We start from the raw sequence: 13,410 nt of genomic DNA on the forward strand, positions 1-13,410 counted from the left end.
TATGAGCCGAGATTAAGTTTCTATTGGACTTTTTTTTTTTTTTTTTTTTGGTAGTTTTTGGGTCACACCCGGCAGTGCTCAGGGGTTACTCCTGGCTTCATGCTCAGAAATTGCTCCTGGCAGGCACGGGGGACCATATGGGACGCTGGGATTCGAACCGATGACCTCCTGCATGAAAGGCAAACGCCTTACCTCCATGCTATCTCTCCAGCCCCTCTATTGGACTTCTAATAGACTCGCAAGGCTCCAGTTGGGTCAGGACTACTGTCGCGCATTTGGGGGCTTTCGGGGCGGGGGCAGTGACGGCTGCTCTAAGTCTCAGGGTTACAATTCCTAGCAGGAATTTCGGGCAGGAAACTCGGGACCCGTCTCTGGGGAATATTCCTGTGCAGCAGAACAAGGATGGCGCATCTAGACAGATTCCAAACACGCTTTAAGCACTGAACAAACGGGTCTGTGTCTCAGGGACAGCGTGTGCAGACAGACAGAACCAGGTCTCCTCCCCACTCCAAAATTTGCTCGCTCATTTGAGGAGAAATCGCGGGGTTTGGAATGCAAAGAGAGACCAGCTGGGGAAAGGGCAGGTTCCTTTGGATGAATACAAGGAAGATCTTGGAAGGTTTCATCATCCCGGGACTGAGCAGCGGGCCTCTCTCACCTGCCAGCACCCCGCAGAGAGTCCGGAACCCCATGTAGTCGCCAGGGGTTTACTCAGCCGTGTCGGGAACGGCCAGGCCTCGACCCCCCTAAGTGGGCCTGCAGCCAGCGGCTTCCCCCTGCCCTCTGGCGGCGCCGCGAGCCAAGGGGCCGGACAGGACCTTGCAGACACGCGCGCACCAGGAGGGTGAGCGGAATGGAGACTCCGGGAACGCGACCAAGTGGGGGGCCGAGGAGGCTTCGGCTTCATAGATGTGGGGCGTAAAAGGGAGTGAGGTATGAAGGCCCGAGGAAGGGCGCAAAGGGACCCCCGGCCGCCGCCGCCAGCGGGAAGGAGGTGGCGGCCGGAAAGAAAACGTTGGTGGCCGAGAAGGAGGGAAAAGTCTGGAAAGGAATCGAGCCGGCTCCCGGGGGGCCGGGGCTGCCCCCCGCGCCGCCGCCGCCGTTGCTGGGCCCCGCCGCTCCGGTCGCTCCGGCTCCAGATGTGCCGGGCTGGGCAGCGCCGCTCCCCGCCTGCGCTGCGCCCTCGGCGCCCGGGTTCTGCTTCTTCCACTTGGTCCTGCGGTTCTGGAACCAGATTTTGACCTGCGTCTCGGTGAGGCTGAGCGACAGCGCCAGGTTCAGCCGCTCGCACACCGACAGGTAGCGCGTGGCCCGGAATTTGTTCTCCAAGGCCACCAGCTGCTCGTAGGTGAAGGCGGTGCGCGCGCGCCGGGGCTTGGCGCAGCTGGGCTCGGGGCGCCGGCGCCGAGGACGCGGGGAGCCGGGCGAGACCGGGGAGCCCGCGCCGCCCCCGCCGCGGGCCTCCAGGGGCCGCGCCGAGTCCCCCTGAAGGGGCGAGGCCCGGTCCAGCCGCGGCGGCGGTTGCCCCGCGTCCACCGGCTCCTCCAGCTCCTCGTCCGCCTCTTCGGCCTCCGAACCCTCCTGGGGGATGCCCGCGCCCGCGCCTCGCTCCGCAGCATCTGCGGAAGAAGGGGGTGATGATGACCAGTGGCCGAGACCTGCCCGGGTCTGCATCCCCAGCTAGATCTCCCCAGAGGGCGCCGGGGGTCCCCAAACCCGGACCCCGGTGCTGCTTTTCTCCTCCAGCCACGCGCCCGGACAACCTCCGAGCTGGGGCTTCAGCTTCCCCCCTTGCTCTTTGCACATCTGCCTGCGACTAAGCTTCCACGATGTGGAATTTAAACCAAAGGACGAGCCGTACCTGCAGCCAAAACACAAATTACCTTATTGGGCAACGTGTTGTGGGGAGAGGGGAGCCCCCCAGGCAGGAGGCCCGGACCCCTGGATATGACGACATGGAGATGTCAAAACCATTTAGGGCTGCCCAGTCCTTGGCAACCTATTCTGATCTGGGGTGTCCAGCAATTTAAAAGAAAAAATAAGTTCTTCAACATGCCCTCCCCCCTATTTTAAAGTGAACCCCCCCACGTCTCCCCCATCTCTTTTCTCCTGCCGTGTTAATAGAGTTTCAGATTTGTGCGGGGCCGGATCGATAGATGTCATCTATTAAAGGTAAGTTTTAATCGAACAATATTAGGATCAGACGGGGGAAAGGGGGTTTGAAGTCGGTACCTGCAAAGCTGCGGGCTGGAGATATGCAGGCGCCGGTAATAGAATATCGATCAGGGGCCGGGAGAGGGAGCCGGGCCCCTCCGAGGACCCATCCGGACAATTACCAGGCGGACCTCCCGGGCCCAAGCGCAGCCACCAGAGGCGCCCGGAGCCCCCAGACAATCAACAGCCAAGTCGGGGCAGGGGTGGAAGGTGGAGGGGCGGGGGAGGAGGGAATGCAGCTTCTCCCTGACCTGAGTGCGCCCCATCTCCGCTGGCAGTACCTGGGCTGGGATCCAGTTGCCTCCACCCCATACACACACCCCTACCCGCTGCCCTCCCCAGACAGGTGTCTTGCTGAGGTTAGGAGAAAAGACTCTCAAGGGCCTGAGAGATAGCATGGAGGTAAGGCGTTTGCCTTGCATGCAGAAGGACGGTGGTTCGAATCCTGGCATCCCATATGGTCCCCCGAGCCTGCCAGGGGCGATTTCTGAGCCAGGAGGAACCCCTGAGCGCTGCCGGGTGGGGCCCAAAATAAATAATAATAATAATAATAATAATAATAATAATAATAATAATAATAATAATAATAATAATAATAATAAAGAAAAGACTCTCAAACACACCACCGCATCCCACTTCAGACTGTGAGTAGAACCCGGCACATTCCCCTGAACCCCTCTCTGAGACTGTCCAAGACCCTCGAATTCCCCCATAGAGTCAGTCCAGAAAGTGAGGGCGCGATGCTGGGGAAGGGTGCTGTGTACTTGGGGTTCTGAAGTTTCCCACGCAATCCCCCCCAGCCGGTTTCCAGCCCCGGACTTGTGTATAGGGGGCCGTGGATGAATGAATGAATGAATGGATGTATGGGTGAAAAAAAATGAATGAATGAATGAATGGGGAAGGTGGTCGTGCCCGCGAGTCCCCAAAGCAGGGCTCGCGGGCTAAACCCCGGGACGCAGGCCACCCCGCACTTGTGTCCCCGCTCCATCCCCAGGTCCCCGGTCGACCCAGCGCTTTGGCCACGGAGCCTTTTTCCTGGGGGGGCCTCCCTGCACCACCACCGCCACCCCTGGGCGGGGAAGGCTCCCGCAGTTCCTTACCAGAGGCCTCCCGTGGCTGCCCCAAGTCCCCCGAGCTGAGGTCCTGCCCCAATTCCACCTCTGCCGAACTTTTCTTGGCTTCCCGGGGCGCGGGGCGCGCGTCCTGGAGGGCGGCGCGGGTGAATTTCTGCGGGTCCAGGATGTCCAGCACCGAGAAGGAGATCCTATGAGGGGCAGGGGCCGCCTTGGCCCCGCCGCCCTGCCAGGCCAGCATGCCCGCGCCCCAGTCCCGCCGGCCTGCGCTGGGGGCTCCGCGCGCAGCTGGCCAAGCTCGGGGGAGGGTCGCGGCGCCCAAGTGGAGCCCGGGCTGGGGGGCGGGGAGCGAGCCGCGGGGGGCTGCGCGCCGATTGGCACTGGCTGGGCCCTCCCGGCCGCCTACACGTGCGGGGCACGCTTGTAGCCACCCCGAGTGCCCAGCGCTGCCCCCTGGGCCGAGTGTCCCGGGCTGGGGGGCGTCCGGGCGCTCCCCCGGACAGATCTGCCTGCTCTGGGCTCTTCTGCCTACCCAGCCACAGAAACCCGGGTTTGCGGAGGGAAGGAGGGAGGGCAAGCATCTTTCATCCAAGGGGACTCTCTCTCTCTCTCTCTCTCTCTCTCTCTCTCTCTCTCTCTCTCTCTCTCTCTCTCTCTCTCTCACTCACTCACTCTCTCTCTCTCTCTCTCTCTCTCTCTCTCTCTCTCTCCCTCCCTCCCTCTCCCTCCTTTCCTCCCCTTTCTCTATTCCCCCTCCCTTTCTTTCTTCCCTTTCCCCTTCCTTTCCCCGGGGGACACATCCCCTGTCCTCTCGTGGCCCCCTCTTACACCTGGCCAGTGGGTACCCAACTCTGAATTGGAGGACCTGCAGAGGTCAGACCTGCTTCCTTCAAGGCAGTATTCCGAATCCATTAGCAGCCAGTGGAGCCTGGGGCTGCGTTGGAAATCCTGCCACCTCTCCTCACTGTTCTGGGCTTCCATGTGCCCTTAACACTGTTACCTTTATCCTTCATTTGTTTTCTGTTTGGTTTGGGTGGGGGGTAGCACATTCCTCAGTGCTCAGGGCTTATGCATGGATATGCACGCAGAGATCACTTCTGGTGGTGCTCAGGAGGACCCTATCAGATGCTGGAGATCAAACCGGGTCAGCTGCTTGCAAGAGACAAGTGCCCGCCCAGGTGTACTATGGCTCCAACTCCTTTTACCCTCATTTCTTTTTTTTTTGTTTTTGGGGTCACACTGGTGGCACTCACACTCCTGGCTCTGTGCTCAGAAATCGCTCCTAGCAGGCTCGAGGGACTACATGGGATGCCAGGGATTGAACCCCGGTCCATTTGGAGTCATCTGCATGCAAGGCAAATGTCCTACTGCTATGCTAATCGCTCTGGCCCCATGTTACCCTCATTTTTAAAGAGGAGAAAAATGAGTCTCAGGTGGAGAAGTGGAGTCAGAGGATTGTACAGGGTGGGTGAGAGAATACTTGCCTCTTGCATGTGGCCTACCCAGCTGGACCCCCAATTCCCTGCCACCTCACAGACCCCTAAACACTGCTAGGAGTGACCCATTAGAGCAAAGTGTCTGGTGTGGTCCAAACCAACCCCCCACCCAAAATAAACTTAGAATCATTGTTGGTAGGTGAGGGGTTAGATTAGATGCTGGAGCATCTGAGTTTGCAATCCTATTCTTGGGGTGCTGATTCTCAGAATGGAGGGGGAAAGACTTGCTGGCAGCCAGAGCACCAGGGCAGACTGGCTCATGGGACAGGCTGGGCCCTGAAGACCTGAGTCAGAGAGGGGGCTGGAAAGGGGAATGCTGGGGGGAGGTGAATGAAGACCTGGGGGCCCTCAGGGATTCTCCATTTATAAGCCCCAACCCTGACCTCTGAAAGAGCTTCTCAGCACCAAGTAGCATCTTTTTTAAATTTTTGTTTTGCTTTGGTGCCACACTGGCAGTGCTCAGGACTGATTCCTGTCTCTGTACTCCAGAATCACTGTGGACACTCTAAAGTGGATCCTTTTGGGGTCCAGGGACCAAACCCAGGTAGGCTGCGTTCAAGACAAGCAAAATTACCTTCTCTCTCTCTCTCTCTCTCTCTCTCTCTCTCTCTCTCTCTCTCTCTCTCTCTCTCTCTCTCTCTCTCTCTCTCTCTCATCTCTGTCTCTTCTGTCTCCCTCTCTCTCTGTCTCTGTCTCTCTTGCCATCAGGTCATGCCTTTGATCCCCTAGTCCCTCCCCAGCCCCCAGAAGAAAAAACCTGCCTGGCTTTGTGTGAATTCGGGTCAGAGCGCAGGGACCCAGGAGCCAGCCCCCGCCCCCAGCCCCCCCTAAGACTGCCATCCCCCACCACGCCCTCTGCCCTCCGAGCATTCCTGTGCCTTTGTGGCTTGGGAGGCAGAGGCAGAATGAAGCTTTTCACTGGGCGGCCAATTCTGAGGCTTCATCCCAGGACAGAACCACCCCGGACCCGGCGGTTCCTTTTTTCCCCTGCCCCATGGGGTTTCCAAACAACGGCTTGGCAATTAATATTGTCTGAGCAGGTACCAAGAGGAAGGGGAGGAGGAAGGGGAGGAAAAGGGGGAGGAGGAAGGGGAGGAGCACCTTCCATTAAAGGGGGCAGCTAATCCCATCTGCTATTGACCAAAGACTGGGGGGGACCCCCAGTTCCTTGTAGCTTTTCTCATTCAAACCTCCCAGAGGTGCCACTCGGCTTCCCCCACGGACTTTAAAGCCCAACTAGAGTCCTAAAGGGAGATGGATCAGCTCTGAAAGGAAATAGGGGAAGGAAGTCAAGTCTCTGGCAACCTTTGGGACCTCCCACCAAAGGAAACCCCCACCCGATCCCCGACTCATGTGGCCAGGTGGGGTGGCCCAGGTCCCGACTGCTGCCCAGGAAGTGCCCAGAAAGCTCATAGAGTTCTTGATTTTCTTTTTTTTTTTTTGTTTTTTTTTTTGGTTGTTTTTGTTTTTTGTTTTGTTTTGTTTTTTTTTTTTTTGGCCACACCCTGTGACGCTCAAGGGTTACTCCTGGCTATGCGCTCAGAAGTTGCTCCTGGCTTCTTGGGGGACCATATGGGACGCCGGGGGATCGAACCGCGGTCCGTCCTAGGCTAGCGCAGGCAAGGCAGGCACCTTACCTCCAGCGCCACCGCCCGGCCCCGAGTTCTTGATTTTCTGTTTTGTGTTTTTATCTCACTGTGAGCTACAGAGTTTAAAAGTGGTTGTAGTGTTGAGCTAAAGAGTTAAAAGTGGGGGCCGGAGCTGTGGTGCAGCGGTAGGGCATTTGCATTGCACGCGCTAACCTAGGATGGACCTGGCTCTACCCTCCAGTGTCCCATATAGTCCCCCAAGCCAGGAGCGATTTCTGAGTGCATAGCCAGGTGTAACCCTTGGGCGTCACTGGGTATGGTCAAAAAAACAAAAACAAACAAACAAAAATGTTGTTGATGGTTGAGTTAGAGTCATGCCATGAACAACACTCAGACCTTCCCCAGGGCACATTTCTGCCACCAGTGACCCCAATATCCCTCCTACCCAGTGCCCCAAGCTTGCCTTGATGGCAGACACTGTTCTCTCTTCTCTGACTCTGTCTCTGTGTGTGTGTGTGTGTGTGTGTGTGTGTGTGTGTGTGTGTGTGTGTCTCTCTGTCTCTCTCCTGTCTTTTCTCTGCCTTCTATTTTGAGGACATTTTCTTGTTCAGTTTTGATTTTTTTCAGCTTCTTTCTCCTTCACTCTCTCTCTCCTATTGATGTTTCTCCTTTGGGCCTTCTCCCACCCTCCCATGCTTGTTCCTTCATATTTTCAGGCTCCCCAAGATGCTACATTTGTTCTCCTTCAGAAAAATTCTGCCTTGAGGCAGAGTTGATCGGATCCTGACCTGGGACCTGTAAGGACACTTACTTCCCTTATGCTTGGATTATCGTTTTTATTTTTCCTTCTTGTATTCCAATTGTATGGTTCAATAATGCAGAAAGCTGGGTGTGCCTGGCTCTTGGAAGCAGTGTATGTCTCCCCTCACCCCTGAAAAAATGGACTCCCTACCCTCGAGGACACCAGCAGTGAGGTGGGTGGGGGGACTTGGGGAATTACTTTTCTGCCTCCAGCTTTTCGATGATCCGGAGGCATTGGGACCTTTTTCACCTTCTCTTTGGACTCATTCCAGCTTCCCCATCCTGCTCAAGCACCCCAGGTATTCCCGCAGAATAAACACATCCATGCGTCCTGCAAAGCCCCTTCCCTTTCTGGGCACTCTTGATTTGTTTTTCCAGCCCGGGCATTGAAATTCCATCCGAGCGCTGTCTTTAAATTGCTTTGATGCTTGGTGGGTGCCAACCCTGACCTGTCCTGATGGCGAGTGATGTCGGTAACTAGCTCAGGATCAATATTCATCGCGGGTGTCCAGAGCTGATAACACTCTCCAAGACAATGTTCACCCTCACCACAGACAGCTGAGCTATGGAGCCATCAGGGGACACTGTGTTAACTAAGCGGGTCCATTGCTGGGCTATTTTGTGGATTCCCATTTCCAGGGTCTCTGTAAAAAGAAGGCAAAGGCTGTTCCGGGGGTGCTGATGTGAATCAATGATGTTAAGTTTCTCTAGTCCCCCCCTCACCCCCAATGACCTGTAATTTTGCTCCCCTCGACACCTGGGCCATCTGCTACTGACCTCTGAACAGTGCTCTCAAGGGAAGGAATTCATGGTTTGTTTGCTTTTGTTTGGGGACCACACGTGGAGGTGCCAAGTTCTGTGCTTGGGAGATGCTCCAGGTGGTGCTCACAGAATCATCTGGGGAGCAAGGGATGGAACACTGGTGTCTGTTTTCTCTTCTCTTCTCCCTCTCCTCCTCTCCTCTCCCCTCCCCTCCCCTCCCCTCCCCTCTTTGCTCCTCTCCTCCTCTTCTCTTCTCTTCTCCACTCCACTCCCCTCCCTCTCCCTCCCTCTCCCTCCCTCTCCCTTCCTCTCTCTCTCTCCCTTCCTCTCTCTCTCTCCCTCTCTCTCTCTCTCTCTCTCTCTCTCTCTCTCTCTCTCTCTCTCTCCTCTCTCTCTCTCTCTCTCTCTCTCTCCCCTAAAATGTGCTTTTTTTTTCTGCAGAGGAAAGAAACAGCAACATCTTAGATAAAAATCTAAGACTCCTGGAATAAAATGCAACTGCAATTCTGAAATTCCTGACATCTGGGCCAGAGAGATAGTCCAGAGGCTAAGATACCTTGACCTTGATTCAATCTCTGGCATCACAAATGGTCCCTGAACACTGCCTGAGCAGAGCCAGGAGTAAGCCCAGAACACAGCCAGGTATGGTTCAAAGAGCTCTTCCTTCAAAAAAAGGTTTGGGCTAGCCCATGGGGCAGAAACAAGTTCCTGAGGCAGAGCTGGGGACAAAAGGGGGTGAAATCCATTGGGTCATTCGCTGTATGGGCAGCTCCTTTTTTTGGGGTCTCAGCTGGCTTCCTCCATCTCCTTCATCAGATCATAGGAAGCCAGAAGGAGCCACTTTTGGATTTAAACAGGCAATTACCTAAGAGGAAAGGACTCTCCCGGCAAATGTTTTCTTGATCCCCACCTCTTCTTCGACCCCTGAGTTCATTTACAATTAAAGGCCAGCGGTTCCCATTTCCCACAGGGCTTTGAACTCTGGCCTCCAACTACAGCCAGACCTTTATCAAGGCACTTTGGCTGCGATTCGTAAAAGTACCCACAGCAGCTTTCCTAGGCCCTGTCTGCAGAATGTCCATGAGCATCACCGAGTATGGCCTCAAAATCTGAAAAAAAGAAAAACCACATAGATGTTTATAAAGAAATGCAAGTTTATAGAAAAAATCGACATCTGTATCTTAGAATTTGTAGGAAGCATCAGAGATGAACAGGCTAGGAGGGAACTCGGGAACTAGTTGACACTGCAGATGAGAAAATTTTTGTTTGTTTTGGGGAATTTTTTTGTTTTGGGGGATCACACCTGGCATCGCTCAGGGGTTACTTCTGGCTCTACGCTCAGAAATCGCTCCTGGCAGGCTCGGGGGACCATATGGGATGCTGAATTCAAACCACTGTCCTTCTGCATGCAAAGCAAACACCCTACCTCCATGCTATCTCTCTGGCCCCCCAGATGAGAAATTTTGAGAGGTTACAATTGGTGATGCTCAGGACTTATACCTGGCTCTGCACTCAGGAATTACACCTACTCCTGGCAGTGCTTGGAGGATCCTATGGGATGCCAAGAATCAAACCTGGGTCGGTTGCATGCAAGGCAAGTGCCCTACCTGCTATTGCTCCAGCCCCAGATCAGACATTTTTTAGTATTAACTACAACACAGGAATAAATTACTTATGTAAACTACTTATTGTTTAGTAGACACTTGGCTAAAAGTTTTTGCTTATTTTATTATTCTATTGACTTTAACCTCCTACAGGCTCACAAAGCAGGCACTGCAGACATCACTATTATCTGAAACTTAAAAAATAATCCAGTTTTGATCCTGAGAGTGAGTACAGGGCTAAAGTACTTTCATGCAGCCCACTCTGGGTCAATCTCCATCACCTCATAAGAACTTCCCTGTCCCTTGGGCCAGAGTAATAGCACAGCAGTTTTCCTTACATATGACTGACCCAGGTTTGATCCCTGGCATCCCATATGATCCCCTGAGCTTGCCAAAATCCAAAAAACCCACCTCCACCTTAACCAACCTCCTTCCCTGAGAATAATCACCTCCTAGTTACGCTGTACTCTCTCTCCTCTTGGCACCCTTTTTTTTATTTGATTTTATTATTTATTCATTGGCTTCTGGATCATACCTGGCAACACTCAGGCCTTACTCCTGGCTCTGCACTCAGGAATTCCCCCTGGCAGTACTCAGGAATCATAAGGAAGCTAGAGATCAAACCCTGGTCGGGCCATGTGCAAGGCAAATGCCCAGGCCTGACTCCTTTTATAAAATGGAGAACTACCACCCACTTAGTATAAACAGAGCCTGGGAGACCCGGCCAGACCAAGGCCCCAATTCCAGGAAAGTGTCCTAGCTGGGTCCCTCCCACAAACCTTTGCCCAGGTTGCTCAAAAAGTACTTGCGCAGGCTGTTTGGGCCTCACCTCTTGGCCAGGCCACTGGGGGACTCTGTCCACTCAGAGGGAAGCACCTGGTGCACCCCCTTTCCCCCTGCACAACCACAGTGAGCAAACATCCAGGTATATGCATGATTAGGAACACACTGTCCCTCCATGAGTGGGTCCATTTTATGGGGGGACAAGAAAAACATCACAGGATCACAGATTATTGGGTTATTTTATTTTATGCTTTGGGCTGCAGTCAGTGGTACACAGGGCTTACTTCTGGCTCTGCGCTCAGGGATCACTCTGGTGGACTTGAGAAAACTGTATGGGGTGCTGGGGATTGGACCTGAATTGGGTTCTCAGTGTGCCAGGCAAGTGCCCTACCCACTTAGCTAGCTCTTCAGTCCCCTGAATATGTGTTTTACCAGTATCATTCACATACGTCTTAAAATCTGACAATCAGGGCCGGAGAGATAGTATGGAGGTAAGGCATTTGCCTTTCATGCAGAAGGTCATTGGTTCAAATCCCGACATCCCATATGGTCCCCCAAGCCTACCAGGAGGGATTTCTGAGTGTAGAGCAGAAGTAATCCCTGAGCACTTCCGGGTGTGACCGCAAAACAAAAACAAAAGAAAAAAAAATCTGACAATCATCTGGGATCCACTTATTGAGTATGTAGGAGATTCTGGGTTACAGCTCCAAAAAAGAGAGAAACAGAGGCAGAGAGGAAAGTGGAGAAAGTCTGACCTTGATGGAGACTCAGTCTTTTGCTGTCTTCTGGTTTTGTGTTTGGGCCACGAAGGAAGGTGCTCAGGGCCTTCTGGTTCCAGCCCAGGCTTTCGAAACAAAGTGCCAAGGACAAGCCAGATCCAACTTCAACAACCTTCTTTCCTAAGATTCTTGAGGGAGCCAGAGCCATAGTACAGCAGGTAGGGCATCTGCCTTGCAATGGCTGATCGGGGTTCAATCCTAGGCATCCCATACTGTCCCCCAGGGCTGCCAGGAGTGATTTTTGTTTGTTTGTTTGTTTGTTTGTTTTTGGTTTTTGGTCACACCTGCCGATGTTCAGGGTTACTCCTGGCTCTGCGCTCAGAAATCACTCCTGGCAATCTTGGGGGATCATTTGGGATGCCTAGGATTGAACTCGGGTCAGTACCAGGTCAGCTGCAAGCAAGGCAAACACCCTTTTCCTTACCACTGTACTATCGATCCGACCCCAGAAGTGACTTCTGAGCACAGAAGCAGAAGTAATCCTTAAGTGCTGCCATGTGTGGCCCAAGAAAAACAACAACTACAAATCAAATGCTCTTGAAATGCCTTTTCCTTTTTCTGCAGTGTCAGGGATTGAACCCAGAACCTCATATATGCAATGCAAGTGAGCCACTGCTGAACTATCACTCCCACCCCTCTGAGCCCTTGTCTGAGCATTGAGAGGTGCTTCAGCTGTGTCTTTGCTCATGATGGCACCCTAGTAAGACAGAAGTATCCATCACCATGCCCCCCCCAAGACCCCACTAGGTCTGCTCTTGCTTTTCAGGGGTGTCAGATGTGGCCAAACAAAGGGCTCCTGTGGGGACGAGCCTCCTCCTTCTGTCTCTCCATTCTCATCTGCTAGGTCTGTGGCCCAGGAGCTCAGGACAGAAAGCAGAGACATGGCTGCTTGTGCAAAGGTTCAGTCAGGGGTGAGGCAGCTGGGGTCCACAGGAGCAACTCTGAGCACAAAGCCTGGGGTACTTCCTGAGCACTGCAGGGTATGGCCCAAAACCAAACACATCAAATAGCTCAAAGGGTCAGTGCCCATGTTTGCCCTGGCACTACATGGCGCTGTGGCGATCACTACACACACACACACACACACACACACACACACACACACACACACCAGCAACAGCAGGAAGGAGCCCCTGTGAGGAACAATCTAAGCAGGGAGCAGCTGCCAAGCATGGGTTTTGGGAGACGTGAGGGTTGGCCTCCCCAAAACGTAAACCAAACCAGAGAGGTTTAAAATCAAGCCATCAGCAGGGCTGTGTTCCATCTCCAGCTCCTGGGGAACTTGTTTCTCTGTCCTTTCCAGTACCTGGAGGTGCCCCACATTTCTCACTTCGTGGCCCCTTCCAAGTCAGCAGCAGTTTCCTCCTCACACCTCTGCTGGTCTCTGACCCAACCTCTGTCTCTCTATGCTCCCTCCTTCTTTCAAGTTAACACCTGCCCAGCCTGATTGGTACTGCCAGTTCTCATTTTTTTTTTTTTTGCCATTTTTTTTTTGTTTTGTTTTTTTTTTTGGTTTTTTGGGCCACGCCTGGCGGTGCTCAGGGATTACTCCTGGCTGTCTGCTCAGAAATAGCTCCTGGCAGGCACGGGGGACCATATGGGACACCGGGATTCGAACCAACCACCTTTGGTCCTGAATCGGCTGCTTGCAAGGCAAACACCGCTGTGCTATCTCTCCGGGCCCTTTTTTGCCATTTTTACCGATACTTCTAGTTATCTCCATTTGCCCTCTGAAGGTTTCTTTCTTTCTTTCTTTCTTTCTTTCTTTTTTTTTTTTTTTTTTTTTTTTTTTGTGGTTTTTGGGTCACACCCGGCAGTGCTCAGGGGTTATTTCTGGCTCCACGCTCAGAAATTGCTCCTGGCAGGCACAGAGGACCATATGGGGCGCCGGGATTCGAACTGATGACCTCCTGCATGAAAGGCAAACGCCTTACCTCCATGCTATCTCTCCGGCCCCTCTTTTTTTTTTTTTTTTTAAGTTTTGGGGCTACACCCAGAGATGTCCAGGAGTTACTCCTGGCTCTGTGTTCAGAAGTCCATTTAGGGTGATGCTATGGGAAACCAGGGTTTGAAAAGAGCTGGCTATGTACAAATTATGTGCTGCCCTCCCCACTGTACTATCACCCCGACCTCATCGATTATTTCTCAGAGGCTTGTTTTCTGCTTCTGCTGCCATGCGCCCATTGCTTTCCCGGAGGCAGCCAGGGCAGAACCTCCCAGGCCCCAACCAGCCCAGAGGGCCGCCTCTGGGAAAAACTACATTTCCCAGCAGTCCCCGCGTGTCGGCACAACCGCACTTCGCACTAGCG

At 53.6% G+C, this 13,410-nt stretch overlaps 1 protein-coding gene across 1 annotated transcript; it reads right to left on the reverse strand.

The window, feature by feature from the left end:
• Positions 1-903: 903 nt before the first annotated feature.
• NKX1-2 (NK1 homeobox 2) lies at positions 904-3,528 on the reverse strand. The gene is made up of 2 exons (XM_049764515.1): positions 3,315-3,528; positions 904-1,619 (listed from the first exon to the last, which is right to left on the reverse strand). The coding sequence occupies exons 1-2, from the start codon at positions 3,526-3,528 to the stop codon at positions 904-906; spliced, it is 930 nt and encodes a 309-aa protein (XP_049620472.1).
• Positions 3,529-13,410: the final 9,882 nt, after the last annotated feature.

The sequence above is a fragment of the Suncus etruscus genome, chromosome 17 (assembly GCF_024139225.1).
Source record: "Suncus etruscus isolate mSunEtr1 chromosome 17, mSunEtr1.pri.cur, whole genome shotgun sequence".
Taxonomy (NCBI): domain Eukaryota; kingdom Metazoa; phylum Chordata; class Mammalia; order Eulipotyphla; family Soricidae; genus Suncus; species Suncus etruscus.

Bases quoted from the DNA above. Each gene is read 5' to 3' on its own strand.
- NKX1-2 (XM_049764515.1), bottom strand. From the start codon at position 3,528: ATGCTGGCCTGGCAGGGCGGCGGGGCCAAGGCGGCCCCTGCCCCTCAT. The intron at 1,620-3,314 runs GTAAGGAACTGC...CTTCTTCCGCAG, and splicing joins GCAGCCACGGGAGGCCTCTG to ATGCTGCGGAGCGAGGCGCG.